Here is a 20484-nt window from a genome sequence, read left to right on the forward strand (position 1 = left end):
AGCAATCAGAGGCGAACTGAAATGAATGAAACCAAATAGCGTAAACAAAATTTAATTCCCCGCTTTCGTCCGTAGACTTCATCAGAATAAAAAAATGTAACAATAGGATCGTTTAAATACATTCAGGTTAATTGAACAATTTTAAAACTTAATAGCAATCAATGTAAATTGCTGTTTTAATTAAAAAAAGGGTTGACACCATCATTCCTTTTATGGAGATGTAACTTCCTGTTTTTCAAAAAGCATTTGATGTTAACTGCTTCATTAATGCCTGGAAGTTTGTCAGCTTTTAATTTCATTTGCCAAAGGGCTTCTCTTTGTAAAATGTAATTTTTAAAATCCCCCCCTCTCATGTCATTCTGACAAACTTCTAATATGGAAAATAAAAATTTTTTGAAATTGTGACAAATAGTGGAATGCTTGTATAAAGCGTTAGTTAGATCTTTCTTTTTAATATCATAAGGATGTTCTTTAATACGAATTTTCAAACTCCTACTAGTCATTCCTACATAAAAGGCAGGACAAGTACTACATAAACTAATGTATACTAAGCCACTAGTGTCACAGTTGACGTTGTTGGGAACAGTTAGAATTCTATGGTGAGACTCTATGTTAATATATGGTCCCACAGAAATGTATCTGCATATTTTGCAGTTATAACAACATTGCATACCTTTCCCAATAGTGACAGCTTTCCTGTTGTTGTAAGTGTGTTTATGCTGTAGTATTCTTCTTAAATTACGGGTGTTTCTGGATACAAAAACAGGTTGATCACCAACCACCTTAGATAAATCCAAATTTCCCCTAATCACTGACCAATTTTTTCTAACTAGCTTCTGAATGTGTGTAAGGTCATTACTCATTTCAATAGAACAAGTTAAGTTAGTGTTAAACTTGCCCTTGTCACTGGTGGTATTACCTGTGACTATGCTGTTTTCACTGCCCTGTCCACTTGAATAATCTAACAAAGCTGGATAATTAGTTGTTCGTCTGTTCATAATGTCTTTGCTGGTGTTGACCAGTATTGATTCATGATATCCTCTGTCCTTGAACAGGGAGATAATGAAATCAAATTTGTCGATTAGGTCTGTTAATTTAGAGGTCATTCGACAAGCTCTAATTAATTGCCCTCTGGGGATGTTATTGATTATGTGTCTGGGGTGATTGCTAGAAAAATGAAGATACCCATTTGTAAACGTCTCCTTCCGAAAAATTGTACTGTGGAAACGATTTTCAACATTATCCCACTTTAAACCAACATCTGGAAAGTTAACTTCAAGCCCAACAATTCCTTTCACAAACTTTAAATAACTGGAAAAAGTGTTTGCCTCTGTGACAAAAGCGTCAACTGTGTCTTTGTTACCCTCAATAATGAAGAACAAATCATCAACAAATCTACAGTAAAATAAGATGTTATGTTTTTGGTTGAGAAGTGGAATAAACTCCTGCTCCCATTGTGCCATGACAATGTTGGCATAAGCCGGGGCAGCTGGAGAGCCCATAGCCACACCCCGCTTTTGCCTGTAGTATGTTTTCCCAAAAAGGAAAAAATTGTTGTCTAATATGATCTCCAGAAAGTAGCATATAGTGGTAATAGCATTACTGGAAAAAACAGTATAATGGTGATGTAAAAAACTTCTAACTGCCTCAATTCCCTCATAATGGGGAATGCAAGTATACAGTGATATAACATCAATTGTGAAAACGATGTGCTTGTCAGGGTTAAAGGGATTTACCTGGAAATACCTATTCAATTTAATCAAAAAGTCCCAGGAATCCTTAATGAAGGAGTCGTAATGATGTAATATTGATCCAAGAGCCCCGTCAATGATGATGGCCATACCTTCTGTAATAGAATGGGGTGAGGACACGATAGGTCGAAATGGTGGATTTTCAAGATTTTTGTGGGTCTTCGGTATTCCGAATATCACCCCAATCCTAGGATCTTCCACCACACAAAAATCATAGACATCAATATTGATGTCACCTGACATCAGTGCATCGTAAAGTAAAGAATGAATAAACCTCTGTCTCTTTACTATTTCAAATAAGGGAATAACCTCATATTCGTCACAATTATTCAAAATGTCTGTCATTTTAATGTTATAAGAATCCTGTCTCATCACTACAATGTTACCCCCTTTGTCACTTTTCATGTATCTTAATTCCTTGTTCAAAGTCTGTAGGTTGTGTAAGGCTTCCCTTTCGTCTCTATTTAAATTACTTCTATATCTATGATTATGTTCAAGTGACTTGGTAACATCCTGCATACAGGCATCCTCAAACACTTTTAAAGTGTGTTGTAGTTTAGGTGTGAAAGATGAGGGCTTAAAAAGAACTTTATCCGTAGTTGAAATATCCTGCGTAATGTATGCTAAATTCAACTTCCTAATGTATTTCTTAATATCTAATATAGTGTTGCCAATGTTTGCTTTGTTACTAGGCACATAATTTAAGCCATACTGCAAAACTTTCAACTCACAGTCAGTAAACAAATGTCCACTTAAATTTATTACGCTAAAATGTTCATGGTCTTTATTCAAGTCTCGTCTCCCGAGGAAATCGACCCCAGGAAGGTGCGACTTCTTGTAAGAATACTTGTCTTGTTGGCATAGTTTTTCTTTTGAAAAAAAGGATTCACATTACAATGTGATTTTATCTTAGTAGTCATGTTAGAGCTGTCTTTATCAGAAACAGAACTGTCAGTCTTGTTGTTACTGTCAAAATCGGCGGACTCTGTCACCGTAGGTCTGACGTCTGCATTAGGAGGAGAGGAAGTGCTGGTGGGTGGAATGGAGTCCAAAGAAATTTTGTCATGGGCTGTGGTTTCTTTGGCATTCCTACCTTCAAAAAAAGCACCAGTATTGAAAACGTGCTTATTATTTGAAGTGGGAACCTGATGCTGAAAATGGTTCCTTTTAAAGGACCCGACAAAATCATTGTAAGCAGTTTTATTTTCGTATGAAGAAATGTCTCTCACTAGTTTCACCTGCTTCCTATTAATGACGTCAGTACAATGTTGTTCGACCTCATTAGATAACTTGTTGAATAAATCATCAAAAGAAAGTTCAGTTAATTTCTCCCTAAAGTAAGATTCCAAAGTGGTAATCTCATCTCTAAGACAGCTCATTTTACCGATGTTATTGTCCACTAAAAGTTCCAAAAATCTCTTTCCAGCATCATTAAAGAAACCAACTAACTTTTCAAAAAATGGTTGCCCAATAGAGACTCCGTTAGGACACTTAAAAAACCGGAGTCCCTTGGGCACTATATTCAAGTCAATACACTTTTTAAAGTAACAGTTTTCAAGCTGTAAAGACCGATACCTTTTTAGTAGTTTCAGCAACCCGTCGCGTTTGCGGTTGTATTCCTCACTAGTAAACCCTTGTCCTGGTTGGTCAAAATGACAAAAAGGGTTATTTACAGGTTCAAAAAAATATTTGGTGTTCTTGTAAGTTCGTAAACCAGATGAACCTCGAGTAGCTTCATTAGTTACTACCCTCTTCCTGCCTTGCTCACCGGAACCTGCGGTGTTTTGGAGATCTATGACAGTTTCCAGTTCACAAAACGGTTCAACCGGACTGGAAGCATGAGTCAAGCTTTCTTTATCGGTCGCTCTTTCCACCAAAAACTTGAGCGAATTTTGTATGTCTATTAAAGTAGTAACCAACAAACTGTTGATGTTGCATCCGTCAGTACTTGGCGTCGGATGTAAAGTCATATTCAATAAAGAATCCTCCGCTGCTTCAGCCATCAAAAGGCAAATACAAACAATTAATCCAAGAAAAAAGCCTGTTTGTGACACAATACCAAAAACAACCTGGCAAAGCAGCAATCAGAGACGAACTGAAATGAATGAAACCAAATAGCGTAAACAAAATTTAATTCCCCGCTTTCGTCCGTAGACTTCATCAGAATAAAAAAATGTAACAATAGGATCGTTTAAATACATTCAGGTTAATTGAACAATTTTAAAACTTAATAGCAATCAATGTAAATTGCTGTTTTAATTAAAAAAAGGGTTGACACCATCATTCCTTTTATGGAGATGTAACTTCCTGTTTTTCAAAAAGCATTTGATGTTAACTGCTTCATTAATGCCTGGAAGTTTGTCAGCTTTTAATTTCATTTGCCAAAGGGCTTCTCTTTGTAAAATGTAATTTTTAAAATCCCCCCCTCTCATGTCATTCTGACAAACTTCTAATATGGAAAATAAAAATTTTTTGAAATTGTGACAAATAGTGGAATGCTTGTATAAAGCGTTAGTTAGATCTTTCTTTTTAATATCATAAAGATGTTCTTTAATACGAATTTTCAAACTCCTACTAGTCATTCCTACATAAAAGACAGGACAAGTACTACATAAACTAATGTATACTAAGCCACTAGTGTCACAGTTGACGTTGTTGGGAACAGTTAGAATACTATGGTGAGACTCTATGTTAATATATGGTCCCACAGAAATGAATCTGCATATTTTGCAGTTATAACAACATAGCATACCTTTCCCAATAGTGACAGCTTTCCTGTTGTTGTAAGTGTGTTTATGCTGTATTTCCAGGTAAATCCCTTTAACCCTGACAAGCACATCGTTTTCACAATTGATGTTATATCACTGTATACTTGCATTCCCCATTATGAGGGAATTGAGGCAGTTAGAAGTTTTTTACATCACCATTATACTGGTTTTTCCAGTAATGCTATTGCCACTATATGCTACTTTCTGGAGATCATATTAGACAACAATTTTTTCCTTTTTGGGAAAACATACTACAGGCAAAAGCGGGGTGTGGCTATGGGCTCTCCAGCTGCCCCGGCTTATGCCAACATTGTCATGGCACAATGGGAGCAGGAGTTTATTCCACTTCTCAACCAAAAACATAACATCTTATTTTACTGTAGATTTGTTGATGATTTGTTCTTCATTATTGAGGGTAACAAAGACACAGTTGATGCTTTTGTCACAGAGGCAAACACTTTTTCCAGTTATTTAAAGTTTGTGAAAGGAATTGTTGGGCTTGAAGTTAACTTTCTAGATGTTGGTTTAAAGTGGGATAATGTTGAAAATCGTTTCCACAGTACAATTTTTCGGAAGGAGACGTTTACAAATGGGTATCTTCATTTTTCTAGCAATCACCCCAGACACATAATCAATAACATCCCCAGAGGGCAATTAATTAGAGCTTGTCGAATGACCTCTAAATTAACAGACCTAATCGACGAGTTTGATTTCATTATCTCCCTGTTCAAGGACAGAGGATATCATGAATCAATACTGGTCAACACCAGCAAAGACATTATGAACAGACGAACAACTAATTATCCAGCTTTGTTAGATTATTCAAGTGGACAGGGCAGTGAAAACAGCATAGTCACAGGTAATACCACCAGTGACAAGGGCAAGTTTAACACTAACTTAACTTGTTCTATTGAAATGAGTAATGACCTTACACACATTCAGAAGCTAGTTAGAAAAAATTGGTCAGTGATTAGGGGAAATTTGGATTTATCTAAGGTGGTTGGTGATCAACCTGTTTTTGTATCCAGAAACACCTGTAATTTAAGAAGAATACTACAGCATAAACACACTTACAACAACAGGAAAGCTGTCACTATTGGGAAAGGTATGCAATGTTGTTATAACTGCAAAATATGCAGATACATTTCTGTGGGACCATATATTAACATAGAGTCTCACCATAGAATTCTAACTGTTCCCAACAACGTCAACTGTGACACTAGGGGCTTAGTATACATTAGTTTATGTAGTACTTGTCCTGCCTTTTATGTAGGAATGACTAGTAGGAGTTTGAAAATTCGTATTAAAGAACATCTTTATGATATTAAAAAGAAAGATCTAACTAACGCTTTATACAAGCATTCCACTATTTGTCACAATTTCAAAAAATTTTTATTTTCCATATTAGAAGTTTGTCAGAATGACATGAGAGGGGGGGATTTTAAAAATTACATTTTACAAAGAGAAGCCCTTTGGCAAATGAAATTAAAAGCTGACAAACTTCCAGGCATTAATGAAGCAGTTAACATCAAATGCTTTTTGAAAAACAGGAAGTTACATCTCCATAAAAGGAATGATGGTGTCAACCCTTTTTTTAATTAAAACAGCAATTTACATTGATTGCTATTAAGTTTTAAAATTGTTCAATTAACCTGAATGTATTTAAACGATCCTATTGTTACATTTTTTTATTCTGATGAAGTCTACGGACGAAAGCGGGGAATTAAATTTTGTTTACGCTATTTGGTTTCATTCATTTCAGTTCGCCTCTAATTGCTGCTTTGCCAGGTTGTTTTTAGAAATTAGCACAAGGTGGTAGAAAACCAGTCAAGGAAGACAGACTGACTACATAAAGGGGGATCTCCTTGCAGAAAGAAAAGGGGTGAAGTCTTGCCCAGTCTGCTAAACCACTTGCACAAGAACAAGGTATTAGCTGGATGTGGTACCATGTAGGTAGATGAGTAAAAAATATTGCTACCAAAACTAGGCCTGGGAAGCTGTATATTTCGTTTTCGGTACAGCTCACCTATTGAAATGAATGTGTGAACAACTGCATGTGCTATGCATGAGCTGTGCTGTGCCAGCTACATATTCATGTGCATGTAGGACAACTACTCACATTGCATTAGAAAGGCTATCTGTGTGGAAATGTATATATAAATGCATAGCTTGCACTGTACAAGACATTCATGTGAATATGTATAGGACTGTAGAGGTTATGCATTGCAATGAGTACAGGAGTCCAGGTGGTGCACTCTATAGGCCATGTATGAGGATATGTGCAGCAGGACACATGCTGCATTGTTGAGAATCTGAATAGGAATCTCTGCAGGAGTGCACATGCATAAGGATTTCTTCAGAAATACATGCACTCCATTGAAAGGCTCATGCAAGGAGGTGGGTGAAACTGTATATGGGCTGCATTGTTCGGACCTTGCAGAGGGAAGTATGCAGGAGTGCAGTGCTTCACTAAGTAGTTAATGCCTGATGATGTGCACTGTAATGCATGTAATAAACTGAATTAATGTGTGTGTGTGTGTGTGTGTGTGTGTGTGTGTGTGTGTGTGTGTGTGTGTGTGTGTGTGTGTGTGTGTGTGTGTACATCAGAGTTTCTGTATATGTGAAAGACATTGTGTCACTTTGTCTCTATCTGCTTGTGTTTCTGTTGTGTAGTATGTCTGTGCATGCATAAGCTTTGTGTTTGCATGAATGTGTGTGTGTGTGTGTGTGTGTGTGTGTGTGTGTGTGTGTGTGTGTGTGTGTGTGTGTGTGTGTGTGTGTGTGTGCGTGTGTGTGCAGTAATACAAGTGCTGCATTGTTCAAACCTTGAAGGGTATGTGTGCAGCAATGTGCTTAGTAGGGTGAACAGGCCATGCCTCAAGATTTGTGTAGACATCCGTGCACTACACTAGATAGGTTATGTCAAAGGATGAGTTTATGAATGTAGAGGTTAGGCAGGGAGATATATGCAGCTGTTCACACATGGCACACTTAACAGGTCATGCATATGTGTGCACACAGAGAAGTTCATGGAACTGTACAGCCCATGCAAGTAGATGTGATAAGGACTGTGCAAGCTTCCCGGAATATGCAGATGTATGGAGGTTGTTACTTGTTGCATTGTACATGCTATGCAAGATGATACAAGTAGGAGTGCAAACACTGTACTTTAAAGGCCACATATGGAAATGTGTGTTAAAGTGTATGTACTAGACTGCACAGGACATGTATGGGTATGTGTGCAACAGTGGCCAAACACACACACACACACACACACACACACACACACACACACACACACACACACACACACACACACACACATAAAGTGAGCTACCCAGAACCACTGTCCTCCATATCTTTGGAATGTGAGAGGAAAATGCAAATGCCTATAAAAATCCACAGACCCCAAAAGGACATGCAGACTCCATTCTATCACTGTGCTGATGCCATATTTAATCTTATAACTGCATAGTGTGCACTGCTGCAACTGCTCTATAACTGGTGTGTGTGTATTTGTAGAGATTTGTCCTGTCTGGTTAAGGATCCTGGTGGAAGCTGGGGGATCTAGCTCAATCAGGTAAAGAAGAGAAGAGGGCCCAGGCAGAACTTTTGCAGTGAAGAATGGGTGCACCATACCTGCAAATATATTGCATTGACATCACTACATACCATTCGAGGTGAGGAGATTAAGGGAAAAGCATCCCCCTCCATCAAGACGATGCTGTAAAAGGACACCCCATCTTCTCTCCACATTGCTATGGAGAATGAGGAGGGACACTAGTCCAATAAATGAGGGTATTGACAGCAAAAACAGATGTGAAAAGCAATAACTATAAATCTCTGTGTCTTCTAATTCAGTGGAACACAGCTCAGTCACAGCTGCTTTGCTTATTGTATGGTATTTGACCAAAACAGTAACTGACTGTGGAATCTGGTTAGTGATCTATACCTGTATATCACCATCATCATTAACCCCCTTTTTCCCATTTTCTACATGAGGTCAGGGTGTCATGTCAACTGTTGCCATCTCACTCTCAATTTAATGCTGTTTTCCTACATTCTATGACAGGCATGCTAGACTGTCACATGTCTTCTCTCACACAACCCATCCATCTCTTTGCTGGTTGCTGTAGTTTCCTCTTGCCTTCTTACTGTCTATCTCAAATTTTCTTTACCAGATTGACTTCTTCTTACATGTCCATCTGTATAACCTGTTCTATTTGATCTTCTCCTCTTTATATTTTTGGTGCAACCTGATAGAATTTCTTTGCACCATCTGCAGAGTCACTTTCCAGAAGCTGGTAGTGTGCATCTGATACCTTGTTCTTTGCTACTGCAACTTCTCTCTTGCCTCATTGTTAGTCAACAAGCATTCCTTCTTACCCTAACCCTTCTTTTCCATCTCTCACTTTTTCCTGCACTTTTCTTTCTTTTGATGACTTTCTGGACTTCTGCATTCCACCACCAGCTTTCCTTATTACCTTATTTCTATACCTGGCTCAGCCACATATCTGTTACATACTTCTCAAACTTGCTCCTTCCAGACTCTGACATTCTTCTTCTCCTCCACATATCTCCTCTTCTTTCTGAGGTGCTAGAGCCCTGAGTATTTCCTTAAATTCTTGTGCTTTTTCTTTAGCCAACTTCCGAGTCTTCTGCCTACACTCTGTTGACCTTAGCACCTTCCTTGACCATTGCTTGAAGCTGATTGTGGCAACTGGTGCTTTATGCTATGGGTCAATTGTTTCACTGGAGTGGCTTTGCAGTCACTGATTCTGGCCAAGTGCCCTTTCCTTTCTAGGAGGAAGTCTACCTGAGTTGCATGTTGGTCACACTTGTGTGTAATCTTGTGACTATCAGTCTTGGTGAAACATGCATTGGCCACCATCAAACCATTTACCTGACAGAAGTCTAGAATGGCCTTTCCATTTTTATTCCTATTGCCCCACCAAGGCGCATCTAGGCAGTCCTTATATCCATTATTTCTAATATGTGCTTCAGGTCCAGCCCATGTTGCCCAGCCTTATTTACTTGTTTTCTTTGTTATCATAACTCTACTGTAGGGCATAGGCTGAGATTAGGAACAGTGCCCCATCCTTACCCTGAAGTCAGATTTCCATGAGTTTTTACTAATTCTGATGACATCCCTCACTGTCTTCTGAAGCCTTTCCCTTGCCACAATTCCCACACTATTTCTAGTGTGCCCTCCTCTCGATTAGTAGACTCTGCATCCCATGCCAGGTGGCTTTGCTGAACTACCCTTCCATCTTGAATCCTGGACACAAAGGATGTCCAGCCTTACCATAATTTCATCTGCTTCCAAACTGTGTCCTCTTAGTGAACATATACTGAGTGTAGTAATCTTTAGTTTTTGTTTGGTAGATTGATTGGTTTTACATCCTAGCTTTCACTCAACAGAGCTATCCTGGGTAACCCAAGTTGGGCAACTGGACACTGGCTGCCAAGTAGCTTATTGAACCATGACTGCTGGGCTTTATGGCAGGTACACACTTGCTGACTAATGTGAGCACAGAGACCACTACCACCACTAGCATAGATCATGGTATAGGTCAGAGTAGGCCGGAACTTTATCTTACTTATCACCAGCAAATACCCACATCCATTTTCAACAACATTGGTTAACATCACCAAATCACCTAGAGCTAAGTTTTTACATCATTATGTGGCTAGCCCTGCTATTGTGTACAGTCTGTGATCCATGTTTTCCTATCTAGAGGATACTGCACATCACAGCTAATGCCCAAAGCAGTTGGTATATACAACTCTTCCCCAAGTAGACACCATCTAGAGTCTGTGCTGCTGCCCACTACAACTCAGTTCTTGGGTCAGTTTAAGACAAAAACACCCAGTATGTTTCTGAGAGATGGGAGGAACCTCACAGAGACAGAGAGAGAAATGCAAACTCCACACAGGCATTGGCTGGAGGTCAGGATTTAACTCTGTACTTTGTGCATGGGAGGAGATGACCTTAACCATTATGCCAACTGTTGTCCCTTTCTAACTGCTATCTCTGCCAACTCATGTGCCTTGTCATCTGTAATACACTTAGCTGATAAGACCTGACAGCTTAGCCGTGAGCTGAACTGTTTAAGTGAACCAAACCCACTTATCAGATATGAACAAACAAGTTAATAAATAAATAACGATACTTTAGAAAATAAAATAAACATATGTATCACATATTCTGATATTAGGAATGCATTCAAACAATAGTTTGCCCATGAACTGAGCTATATATGTGCAAAGACATTGTTTTTCACTGAGTACTGACTTCATCAAATATTACAACAGGCTAATATAATTGTCTTTTGAATGACAATATGCCATATGAAGTTGCAACATCAGTTGCTACTGACATCTGAGTGGTATTGTATCAGGCAGAGATTAGAGAAATGCAGTATATTTTAAGATGTCTTGAAACTATGACCTTAGTTCTTTGATGAATCCAGTGTTATCTTTGGGCTAAAGTCCTTTTGAATGCCTTCGAACAAAAACAAACCTAAAAGAACAGTAAATCTTGATGGAGTCATAAATGCCACTACAGTCTATTGACTTTGTATTGCCCTACACAGCATAGTGTAGTGTCGTGGATAGCAATATTATTAAAAGTTATAGTATAAAGTTAAGCAAAATGTATTTTTTGTTTTGTTTTACTTGTAATTTTTTGTTCCATATTATTAGAAAAATAAGGAAATCAGAATCTCACACAATACAGAACTTGATACCCTTAGACTGGCTGTGCATAATTTTCTATAAAGTGCATTTGAAAGACCATCCCACAGTTGGAAATAGTTGATCAGCTTTGGATACAGTCTGTTGAATGAAAACCATATATGAATGAATTCCTGAGAAACAAAACAACCTAAATGCACCTCCTACATAAATCTGTCACACAGAGAATGTCACAATGAAATCAGAAGAAGTATGCACAGTACACACAATGGTCTCTCTCTTTCCCATGAGCACACCAAGTGGTACATCAGGTAATGAGCACCTTTCAGCACTTGTTGTTTCTGCAGCAGTTATAGGTTTTATAGGCTCAGATTGCTAGCCTAAGGCTCAACCTTCCTTGGCGGGTGCACCACACAAACTGACACATACACACCCACACCTAAGGCCAGTTTACAGTGTCCAATCCACCTACTGCATCTTTTTAGAATGTGGGAGGAAACCAGAGTGGAAGCCCATGAGAATGCTGGGAGGACATGCAGACTCCACACAGAAGGCACCCCAGCCGAGAATCGAACCAGAGAACCTCTTGCTGTGTGGTGACAACAGTAATCACTACACCACTGAGCCACCCTCACATATTGCACATCACAAAAATAAAAGTTTCCAGCCACCATTTTTATAGGTCGAGATATGACCCTCTACACATCTAGGGAGGACTTCATTCCCCATACCACACTTACTTCATACTCCTCTGTCAAGCAACCATGGAGAAACCATCAAGTCTGCAAACTGAATTATTCACTGATAGCACAGTATGTTTTCAAGGTCAGTGAACAAATCCAAGGCTTTCTCTGTCCTTTACTAATGTATATTAACTCCATGGATACACTGTCATAAGGAAGTCCAAAAGTCCACACATTGTGCTTTTCATGACAGTGCATTTTTTGAGAATTCATTGTAGAAATCTAGACTTTAACAAATGATCTCTTCTATCTGATTGCTTTCAGCTCTATAACATCAGTCTACAGGAATTCACACAAACTGGCTTTAAAAACAATACACACACACACACACACACACTCACACACACACACACACACGCACATATATATATATATATATATATATATATATATATATATATATATATATATATGGGATCCGGACACATGCTCGACTAGCATATGTCCGAATCACAAAACATCGAACACACATAGACGAAAGCGCTTAACATCAAAAATTGCTTCCGTGTATGTGTGCCTGTTTCGTAGATCAGACTACAGTGTGGGTAAGGGAAAATTCCTTTTTCCCCACTGTAGTGTGATCTCGGAGTGAGAATATTAAAGTTGGGGAGGTGGAGGTGCAGGGGGGCAAAACCCCCCTGCAGAAACGTAGATTTTTTTTTTAACTACACATACACAGAAGCGCTTTTCAATGTTAAGTGCTTTCGTGTATGTGTGTTCGATGTTTTGTGATTCGGACACATGCTAGTTGAGCATGTGTCCTAGACCCATGTATATATATATATATATATATATATATATATATATATATATATATATATGGGTCTACTTCAGAAGACTGACAAACCAAAAGACTGAATTCCAAAAGACTGAAAATTCAAATTACTGAACACATTTTTGCACCCCCCACACCCCCTGCTAACTATATATACCAACTCCAAGATTGCACAACAGTAGTGAAGGGGCAAATTCCATCATTCAGTATTTTGAATTTTCAGTCTTTTGGGATTCAGTCTTCTGAAGTAGACATGCACATACATATATATGCACTGTATACATATATATATATATATATATATATATATATATATATATATATATATATATATAAAATATATGTGTGTGTGTGTGTGTGTGTGTGTGTGTGTGTGTGTGTGTGTGTGTGTGTCTGAGTAGGGTTCCCAGGAATAGTACTTTGGTTGACATCTATTTAATCGACACAATTTGGTTGACTAAACAGATGGTTGATAGGTATGTGAGATTGATGATCCCTGGGTAGGGCAATGTACTTTTTTCCCCAGGGTTTGTATGATCTTGGAGTCCGAATATATAATTAGCAGGGGTTGTGGGGGCAAGCCTTCCTGCAAAAACTGATGATTTCTTTTGTTTTTATTTATTTATTTATTTTTTAAGTTTTGCAAGTGCCGAGCATTAATTCATTGTCCATGCATAGTAGTGTATTAAAATACATAACATAGAATAATTTGGGTTGACATTATGCATGTTGACAAAAGTAGCATTCAATGGATTTAAGCAGAGCAAAATATATACATACATATAAATTTATATATATATATATGTGTGTGTGTGTGTGTGTGTGTGTGTGTGTGTGTGTGTGTGTGTGTGTGTGTGTGTGTGTGTGTGTGTGTGTGCGTGTGCATGTGTGTGTGTGTGTTTGTATAAAGAATATGAAATTCAGTAGAGACAACCATTTATTAAATAATGTGATGGTATTGAATGCATCAGAAAAAATCCAGGTTCTTCCCAAATAATCATATGGAATGACAAAACAATACAAAGTATTTTTAAAAATAGTCTTTTACAGCAGGGACACAGCATCTCTTAGTAAGTCTGTGTGTACTTCCTACCAACACTCTTTCTTTCTGTTTTATATTGCAGGAATGATGTCCAGGTACATTCTGATGTTATCTCCCATGTTAGTCCTTATTCTGCAATGCTTTATCCAAAACTGCTACTCTGGGTGAATCTCTCCATCTAAGGGGGACCAATAACTTCTAACTGGCTGACTTCAGCCATTCTTCTTATGCACCTTTGGTAGGCTTCATTAATCAATCAATCTGTGAGAAGTTACTCCAAGCAACAAAGCTAGCTTCTTGCCTTTCTTAAAGAAATATCTCTATTTAATGTAACAGTTTCATTTGCAATAAAAAAACCAACACAACAGTTTTGTATTCACCATTTACAGTGAAATTATATACATCCTTTTCATGTCAGTTTCAATTAATTTGACACACCACTCAGTGGGAACTACTACACAATGTTGTGCAGTGCTACAAATTGATACTTCACCCCAAACTTGGAATCCTTGGTGTTTAGGCTCACTAGATGAGATGTGATCCCTAGACAGTCCATCTGCATTATGCTGAGTCAAGCCTGGTCTGTGCTGTACTGTGAACTTGAATGGCTGTAAAGATAGACTCCACCTACATAGCTTCATGTTTTCATCTTGCAGTTCATTTATCTACATTAGTAGGGCATGGTTGGTCACCAGCATAAACTCCTACAGAGAAGGTATAGTGAAGATAGCACCCAGTTGATTTCCAAGAATTTCCTTTCAGTATGGTATCAGAAAAGATCTTCCATACTTCCTAACTACATTTCCTTAGAATACACCCTTTCAGTGAGTGCTGTCTTTTCTTTTCTTCTGCTAGTCATTTCTTCTCCCTGCTGTTCAACACTTTAAGGCTACAAAGACAATATTATGCTTAGTAGTCTGCTTCCTTTTTTCTGGCCCTACTCTGCCATAGCTAGATGTTGATATATCTCTTTATGTATAGGCTCTTCTTCTCTTTGTATCATTAACTACAGTTTTATATCTTTAGTACAACTACGCTCTGACTGCTGTTAGATTCATGCACTACAATGAATGCTATTGTGACTGTTCTCAACCTTCCAAATTTTTAAAGCGGTATGTTTGCAGTTTTATTTACTTGATGGTTCCATTCACCATACTGATAGTGTGGTCTGTGAAAACTGCTACCTTATTCTCACTGCTTTCACAACTCTATAGTGGGAAACTCTTTCCTTACTATCATGTCACATACTAAATTGGGTATTATAACAATAGTATGAACTACTTCCCCAATCACAGTTTGTATTTCTGGCTTTGTAATAGGGTACACTCTCTTATATCCATGAATGCATACTATTGGACTTACTTTGTTAGCAAGAGCTTTCTTCTAATTAATATATATATATATATATATATATACATATATATATATATATATATATATATATAGATAGATAGATACTGCCTTTTTATCAGTGTGACCATGCTGCCTTAATCTATCCGTCCTTGTAGCTCCCAAACCCCATATAACTCATTGCAGTTAGTTAACATTGCAGCAGAACTGTAAAATAATCCATTGTCAATCAGCTACAGTACAGGAAGTCCTTGGAAAAAGTTGGAACTTATTCTGGTAGAAAACTCCAGAGTGTGAGACAGAAAGATAGAGAGAGAAAGAGAGAGAGAGACTGATTTAAAGGTACTTACTATACATTCATTTAACAGAGCTTTGTTTTGCTTGGAAGAACATTCTTCTTGAAATAGCAATCTTTCTGCTATTACAACCAACCGTTCAGAGTCCATAGAGTCAGTTTGACAAACCTGCATCTTAAAGATGTAGGTAAAGATCTCATGAATTTGCTAATGACTAGCATCTCTACCATTGTTTAGCATGTTGACCCTCAGGATCTAACCATGCAATAATTATATGTTTTAAATTATATAGCAGTGATCTTACAATTTTGTTTTGAGAAAAGCACCATTATGAAACATTAGAGATTATGTCTCTGAGGTAACAACTGATCCATCATGTAATGCCTTCTTAACCTTTACATAGTCCTGATACTCAGTCTTTTCTATGTCGATGAAGGTCTTTCAGTGGTTCTCTGGTCAGCTGGGCTAAAAGGATCTTGGCTCAGTTTGCTTTATCCCATACTTCCCGGTGCACATACTAATTAAAGGCAACAAGCTACACCTCTACATCCTTCTCTATGCTTTGTTGTTTTAGTAGTGTAACTGTCCTTGGTGTAGCCATTAATTTGACCACTGCCACCATCTTCAGCAGTGATGATCTGCAGTAATTGTTTGATAATGAATCAACACATATGTACAGTTAGCTAAGGAAAAAATACCTTCAGCACATACCATAGGATTACTGGGATTACTGCTCTCACCTCAAGGAAAAATAGTTAAATGAGCTACTTCATTACATTGGTGGTGATAAGTATTGTCGCAGGACTTTTGCATAAAAAAAGTGTGGCAAAAACACCAACATAAAAACAAAGGCTCTAGTCTTAGAAAACGCTGTGATTTATTATTCACAAAATATAAAAATGCTTGTTCTCCTCAAAAGAAAAGTCATAGTTTACCAAAATCTTCACAGCAAGTAACTTTAACACAGCATATATAGCTTGGTTACAATCATTTCAGTGAGTCTCTGTCCTTCTGAACCTCCCAGTAACTCTCTTCTAAATTCCTGTAACAGCAGTGACCTTGAGTTCCCTTACAGTGTCTTTGCTCCCCTTCTTCACCTTTGCCATTTTTATTTTCCTCCAGCTTCCTTCTGACATCTTGTTCCATGTCTTCCTTTATTGTTTTTGAGAGCTGCTTTCCAGAAATCAACCCCCAAGAAGGCAGACAACACTCAGTAGGGACTTTATTCAGCACTACGTTTTCTCAACTTTAATTGCTTCATTAAGTAACCCTGCTCTGCTTAACACAGAAAAGCTTCTTTCTACTGTTAAAGGAACATGCTGTCTAAAATTAATTATAACATTTCTATATACACTATTTATATCCAAATCTACAAACTTTTGGGTCATTTTTCCTTTGCCATGCAGTATCTCTGTGCTGGCAACAGAGAATGTTTATCTGCTTAACTGCCTTAAGAATTGGAAAGCCAAACAAAGCTACATATTGCCATAAGCTATCAATCAATAAACTATATTTTAAAAATATTTTAATTTCTGATTGCAGTTTTCTTTCTTAAAAGGTATCATTTTTGCCAATGGAGAATCTTGGAAGCAGATGAGACGATTTGCACTCTCCACGCTTAGAGATTTTGGAATGGGTAAAAAGACCATTGAACACAGAATTCTGGAAGAAAGTACAGCTCTGATAAAGGTTTTTGAATCTTTTAAAGGTAAGTCATTCAGCTATGGATCAAAAATGTTACATTTATATTTCAAGTTGCATTACTGAATGAATTAAAAAAGTGAAATATAAAGTAATGAAGAAAAAATGTGTCTAGAATTAATCTTCTATTACTTTCTTTAATTGTTAACCATATTATAAAAAATATTCAATAAAATCTACATGATCTGATATCTCAGAGGTTAAGGTGCAGGATTACTAACTGGTAGCTCTGGGTTTGAAATCTAACTGGGCAGCAGCAGGCCTGGCAATTAACTTTATTAATGTGCCATGAAAACCCTATAGGGTCGTCACCATGAGTCAAGGTCAGCTCAAAGTCTATTATTTGCTTTAAATATATATATATATATATATATATATATATATATATATATATATATATATATATATCATACTACATTGAACGCATAGTTGATCACACTGAAGGATATCCATCGATCCTTCTATCCATGCTGTCAACCACCTTTTCACCAATCCATCCTTCATTGCATCCATCTATGCATTTTCCTAATAAATATCTACCCCCCTATTCTTCATCTCATCCAGCCAGCTTACCAGTCAAAAATCCAACCATCAAGTTTTCATCTCATCCATCCATCCATCCATCCATCCATCCATCCATCCATCCATCCATCCATCCATGCATCTGTTTCTCATCCACCTATTTATTAATACATCCAGCCTCCTAAACACCTGCATTGTGGGGTAGTAAAACTATTTGCATATCCACAGTATCACAAAAATACAATAAGTAGTATAAGTAAAGTATTGGACAAAGAGTATTTGCAAGAAAGTCAGAATAAGCTTTAAGACAATATGTACCTACGTATGTACATAGCACCACCACTGCCTTACTCTCCTTTACTAACACTATCCTTCAGCATAAAACAATGGCTATCTCTCCTCTGCTACTTTCCTAGACCTATCTAAAGCATTTGACATGGTCCCACACAAACAACTCATCTCTGTCCTCAATAACCTATCCTTCTCTCAATCAGTCACCAACTGGTTTCAGAGTTACCTGTCTGACTGCCAACAATCCGTTGTATGGCAGAATGACATATCTCCCCAACTACCTGTCTCTATAGGGGTTCCCCAAGGATCCATCTTTGGACCCCTACTCTTCTCTATTTTCACCCATAATCTAACCTCTGCCACCAAACATGGCACACTCATACAATACGCAGATGACTCAACCATCATCTGCTCAGCCCAGTCCCTACCCAAACTGCAAAAAGTCACACAGGAAGCCTTTTCTTCTGTTAAAACTTGGTTATCCAATGCCCAATTAATACTCAACCCAAACAAAACTAAACTACTCATCTTCCAACCCAACAAACATACTCAGCACAACTCTCACTTTAATATCACAGATAAAGTTAACACCACTATACACCCAACAGAACACACCAAACTGCTAGCAGTGGAAACAGGCAATAAACTAAAATTTGACATTCATATATCCATGACCATAAAAAAGTCTACAAAAAACTAGGAACATTATACAGAAATAAGCAACTTCTCACCAATGCAGCAAAGATTTCAGTAGCAAATTCCCACCTTATCTCCACCCTACTTTATGCCTCTCCAATATATACCAACCTAAGGCAATGCGATCTAAACAAGCTAGAGACCTGCTACAACAAAATTGTCAAATTCGCCACAGGGGCATCCTACCATAGTCACCACTGTCTCTCACTTGCTGAACTGGGCTGGCTTGAACTCTCTCACCTCCTTCAATGGCATCAAGTCACACTCGCCCACAAACTAGTAAACCATCCACTAAATCTCCCATCCATCCAGAATCTACTCCAACCCTATCGCACCACCAGGCCACTAAGATCTAGCAACAAAAATCACTTACAGGTCATTAAAGCCAATAACTCTGCTGGTGAAGCACTATTCTCTTGCACCATAGCCAAATTATGGAACTCCCTCCCACCCACAATTACCTCCGTACCATCATGCACCCACTTCAAAACTTTACTAAAAGCACACCTAAAAACATGCTGGCTATGCCCTTGCAACTCCCCCTCTAATATCACCCACCCCATCCACCAACTACCTTTCTTTCCACCGCACTAACTACCTTGATTAAGCAAGCTCGGATGCTCATATGCCTAACTACTTATTATACAGCAGGAACTTCTTAATGTAACAATTGTTAATGTCTGTTATGTACTTTGCAGATGATAAAGATTCTAGTTGTCTACTAATGTACTATGTTCTTCATCTGTAACTATGTTTGTAATTGTTAATTCCTATGTTGAGTAAATTGTTAATTGCTATGTAAATCCAATGTAACTACTGTCTGCATATTTTAACTGTGGAGCTTTTCTCCCTAGGCCTCTGCTGAAAATGGGCCTACGTCCAGTCGGACACACCCGGTCAACAAATGTAAATAAATAAATAAATAAATAAATGTCTGCAATCTATATGCGCCATTTTGTAACAGACAATAATAATCCTTTGAATACAAAATGATGTGATAAGTAATGTATTAAATAAACAGTATTCACAGTAAGTCAATATAAGTTTTAAATTATTAAATGTCTACAAATTGTCCATGGCTTTCTTAGAGAGAAAGGGAAGAGATATAAGTGGTAGTTAGAATTTAGATACATGTTACGTGTTATGCTTAGAGGAGTAACACTTACATTAATTTCACTTGCTTAGATTGGATTTAAGTTCTGACAGGAAATTTGTGTATTTAATAAGGTCTTTAATGTAGCTGGGAAGTGACTGCCAAAGTTTGGGGACCAGAATGGAAACGTTCTAGTTAGTACATTTCAGTCTAGTTTTTTGGGAATGAAGAATAGAGCCAGGCTGTGATTAATTCCAAAGCTTATAGGAATGTGTAGAGATGGTGGAAGAGAGTTTGGCTGCAAAGAGTATAAAATTGCCTTTATGTAAAAGTTTCAAGAGACGTCATCCTTATAGAAAATTGTTTGACTGTTGCACAGTAGTGTTTTTGGAGAGGTAGTTATAAAATTAAAGATTTTGTTAGAGATTGTTTGTAGTGCAATAGTGTTTTTAGTGGAAATTGCAGTGATTATTTGGAGACTATGTTCTAACTGTACAGAGAGGATTCTTTTGCCAGTTGCTGCCCCTGCTTATTGTGAAAAACAGTGAGATATCCTATGAGATTCATACAGTAGTTGGTTTATTTTAATTCTTTTTTTCTCAATATGGAGTTGGAAAATTAATATCTGGTCCACTCACATGTCTTTTACACCATCCATCCATTTTGTTAACCAGCAATGCACCCAGCCAACCTTTACAAAAATCCATCCAGCTTTCCATCTAACCAACCAAAATATCCCCACCCATCTATGCATTCATCC

At 37.6% G+C, this 20484-nt stretch overlaps 1 protein-coding gene across 1 annotated transcript in view; it reads left to right on the plus strand.

Moving 5' to 3' along the window:
* LOC122816780 (cytochrome P450 2K1-like) overlaps positions 1-20484 on the plus strand; it is a 237190-nt gene that overhangs the window by 19796 nt on the left and 196910 nt on the right. The window contains exon 3 of the mRNA XM_044089797.1: positions 16980-17129. Within this exon, the coding sequence (XP_043945732.1) occupies positions 16980-17129 (150 nt within the window). The remainder of the gene's footprint in view (positions 1-16979; positions 17130-20484) is intronic.

Source organism: Protopterus annectens, chromosome 12.part0, assembly GCF_019279795.1.
Source record: "Protopterus annectens isolate FY-2018-M chromosome 12.part0, PAN1.0, whole genome shotgun sequence".
Lineage (NCBI taxonomy): Eukaryota > Metazoa > Chordata > Ceratodontiformes > Protopteridae > Protopterus > Protopterus annectens.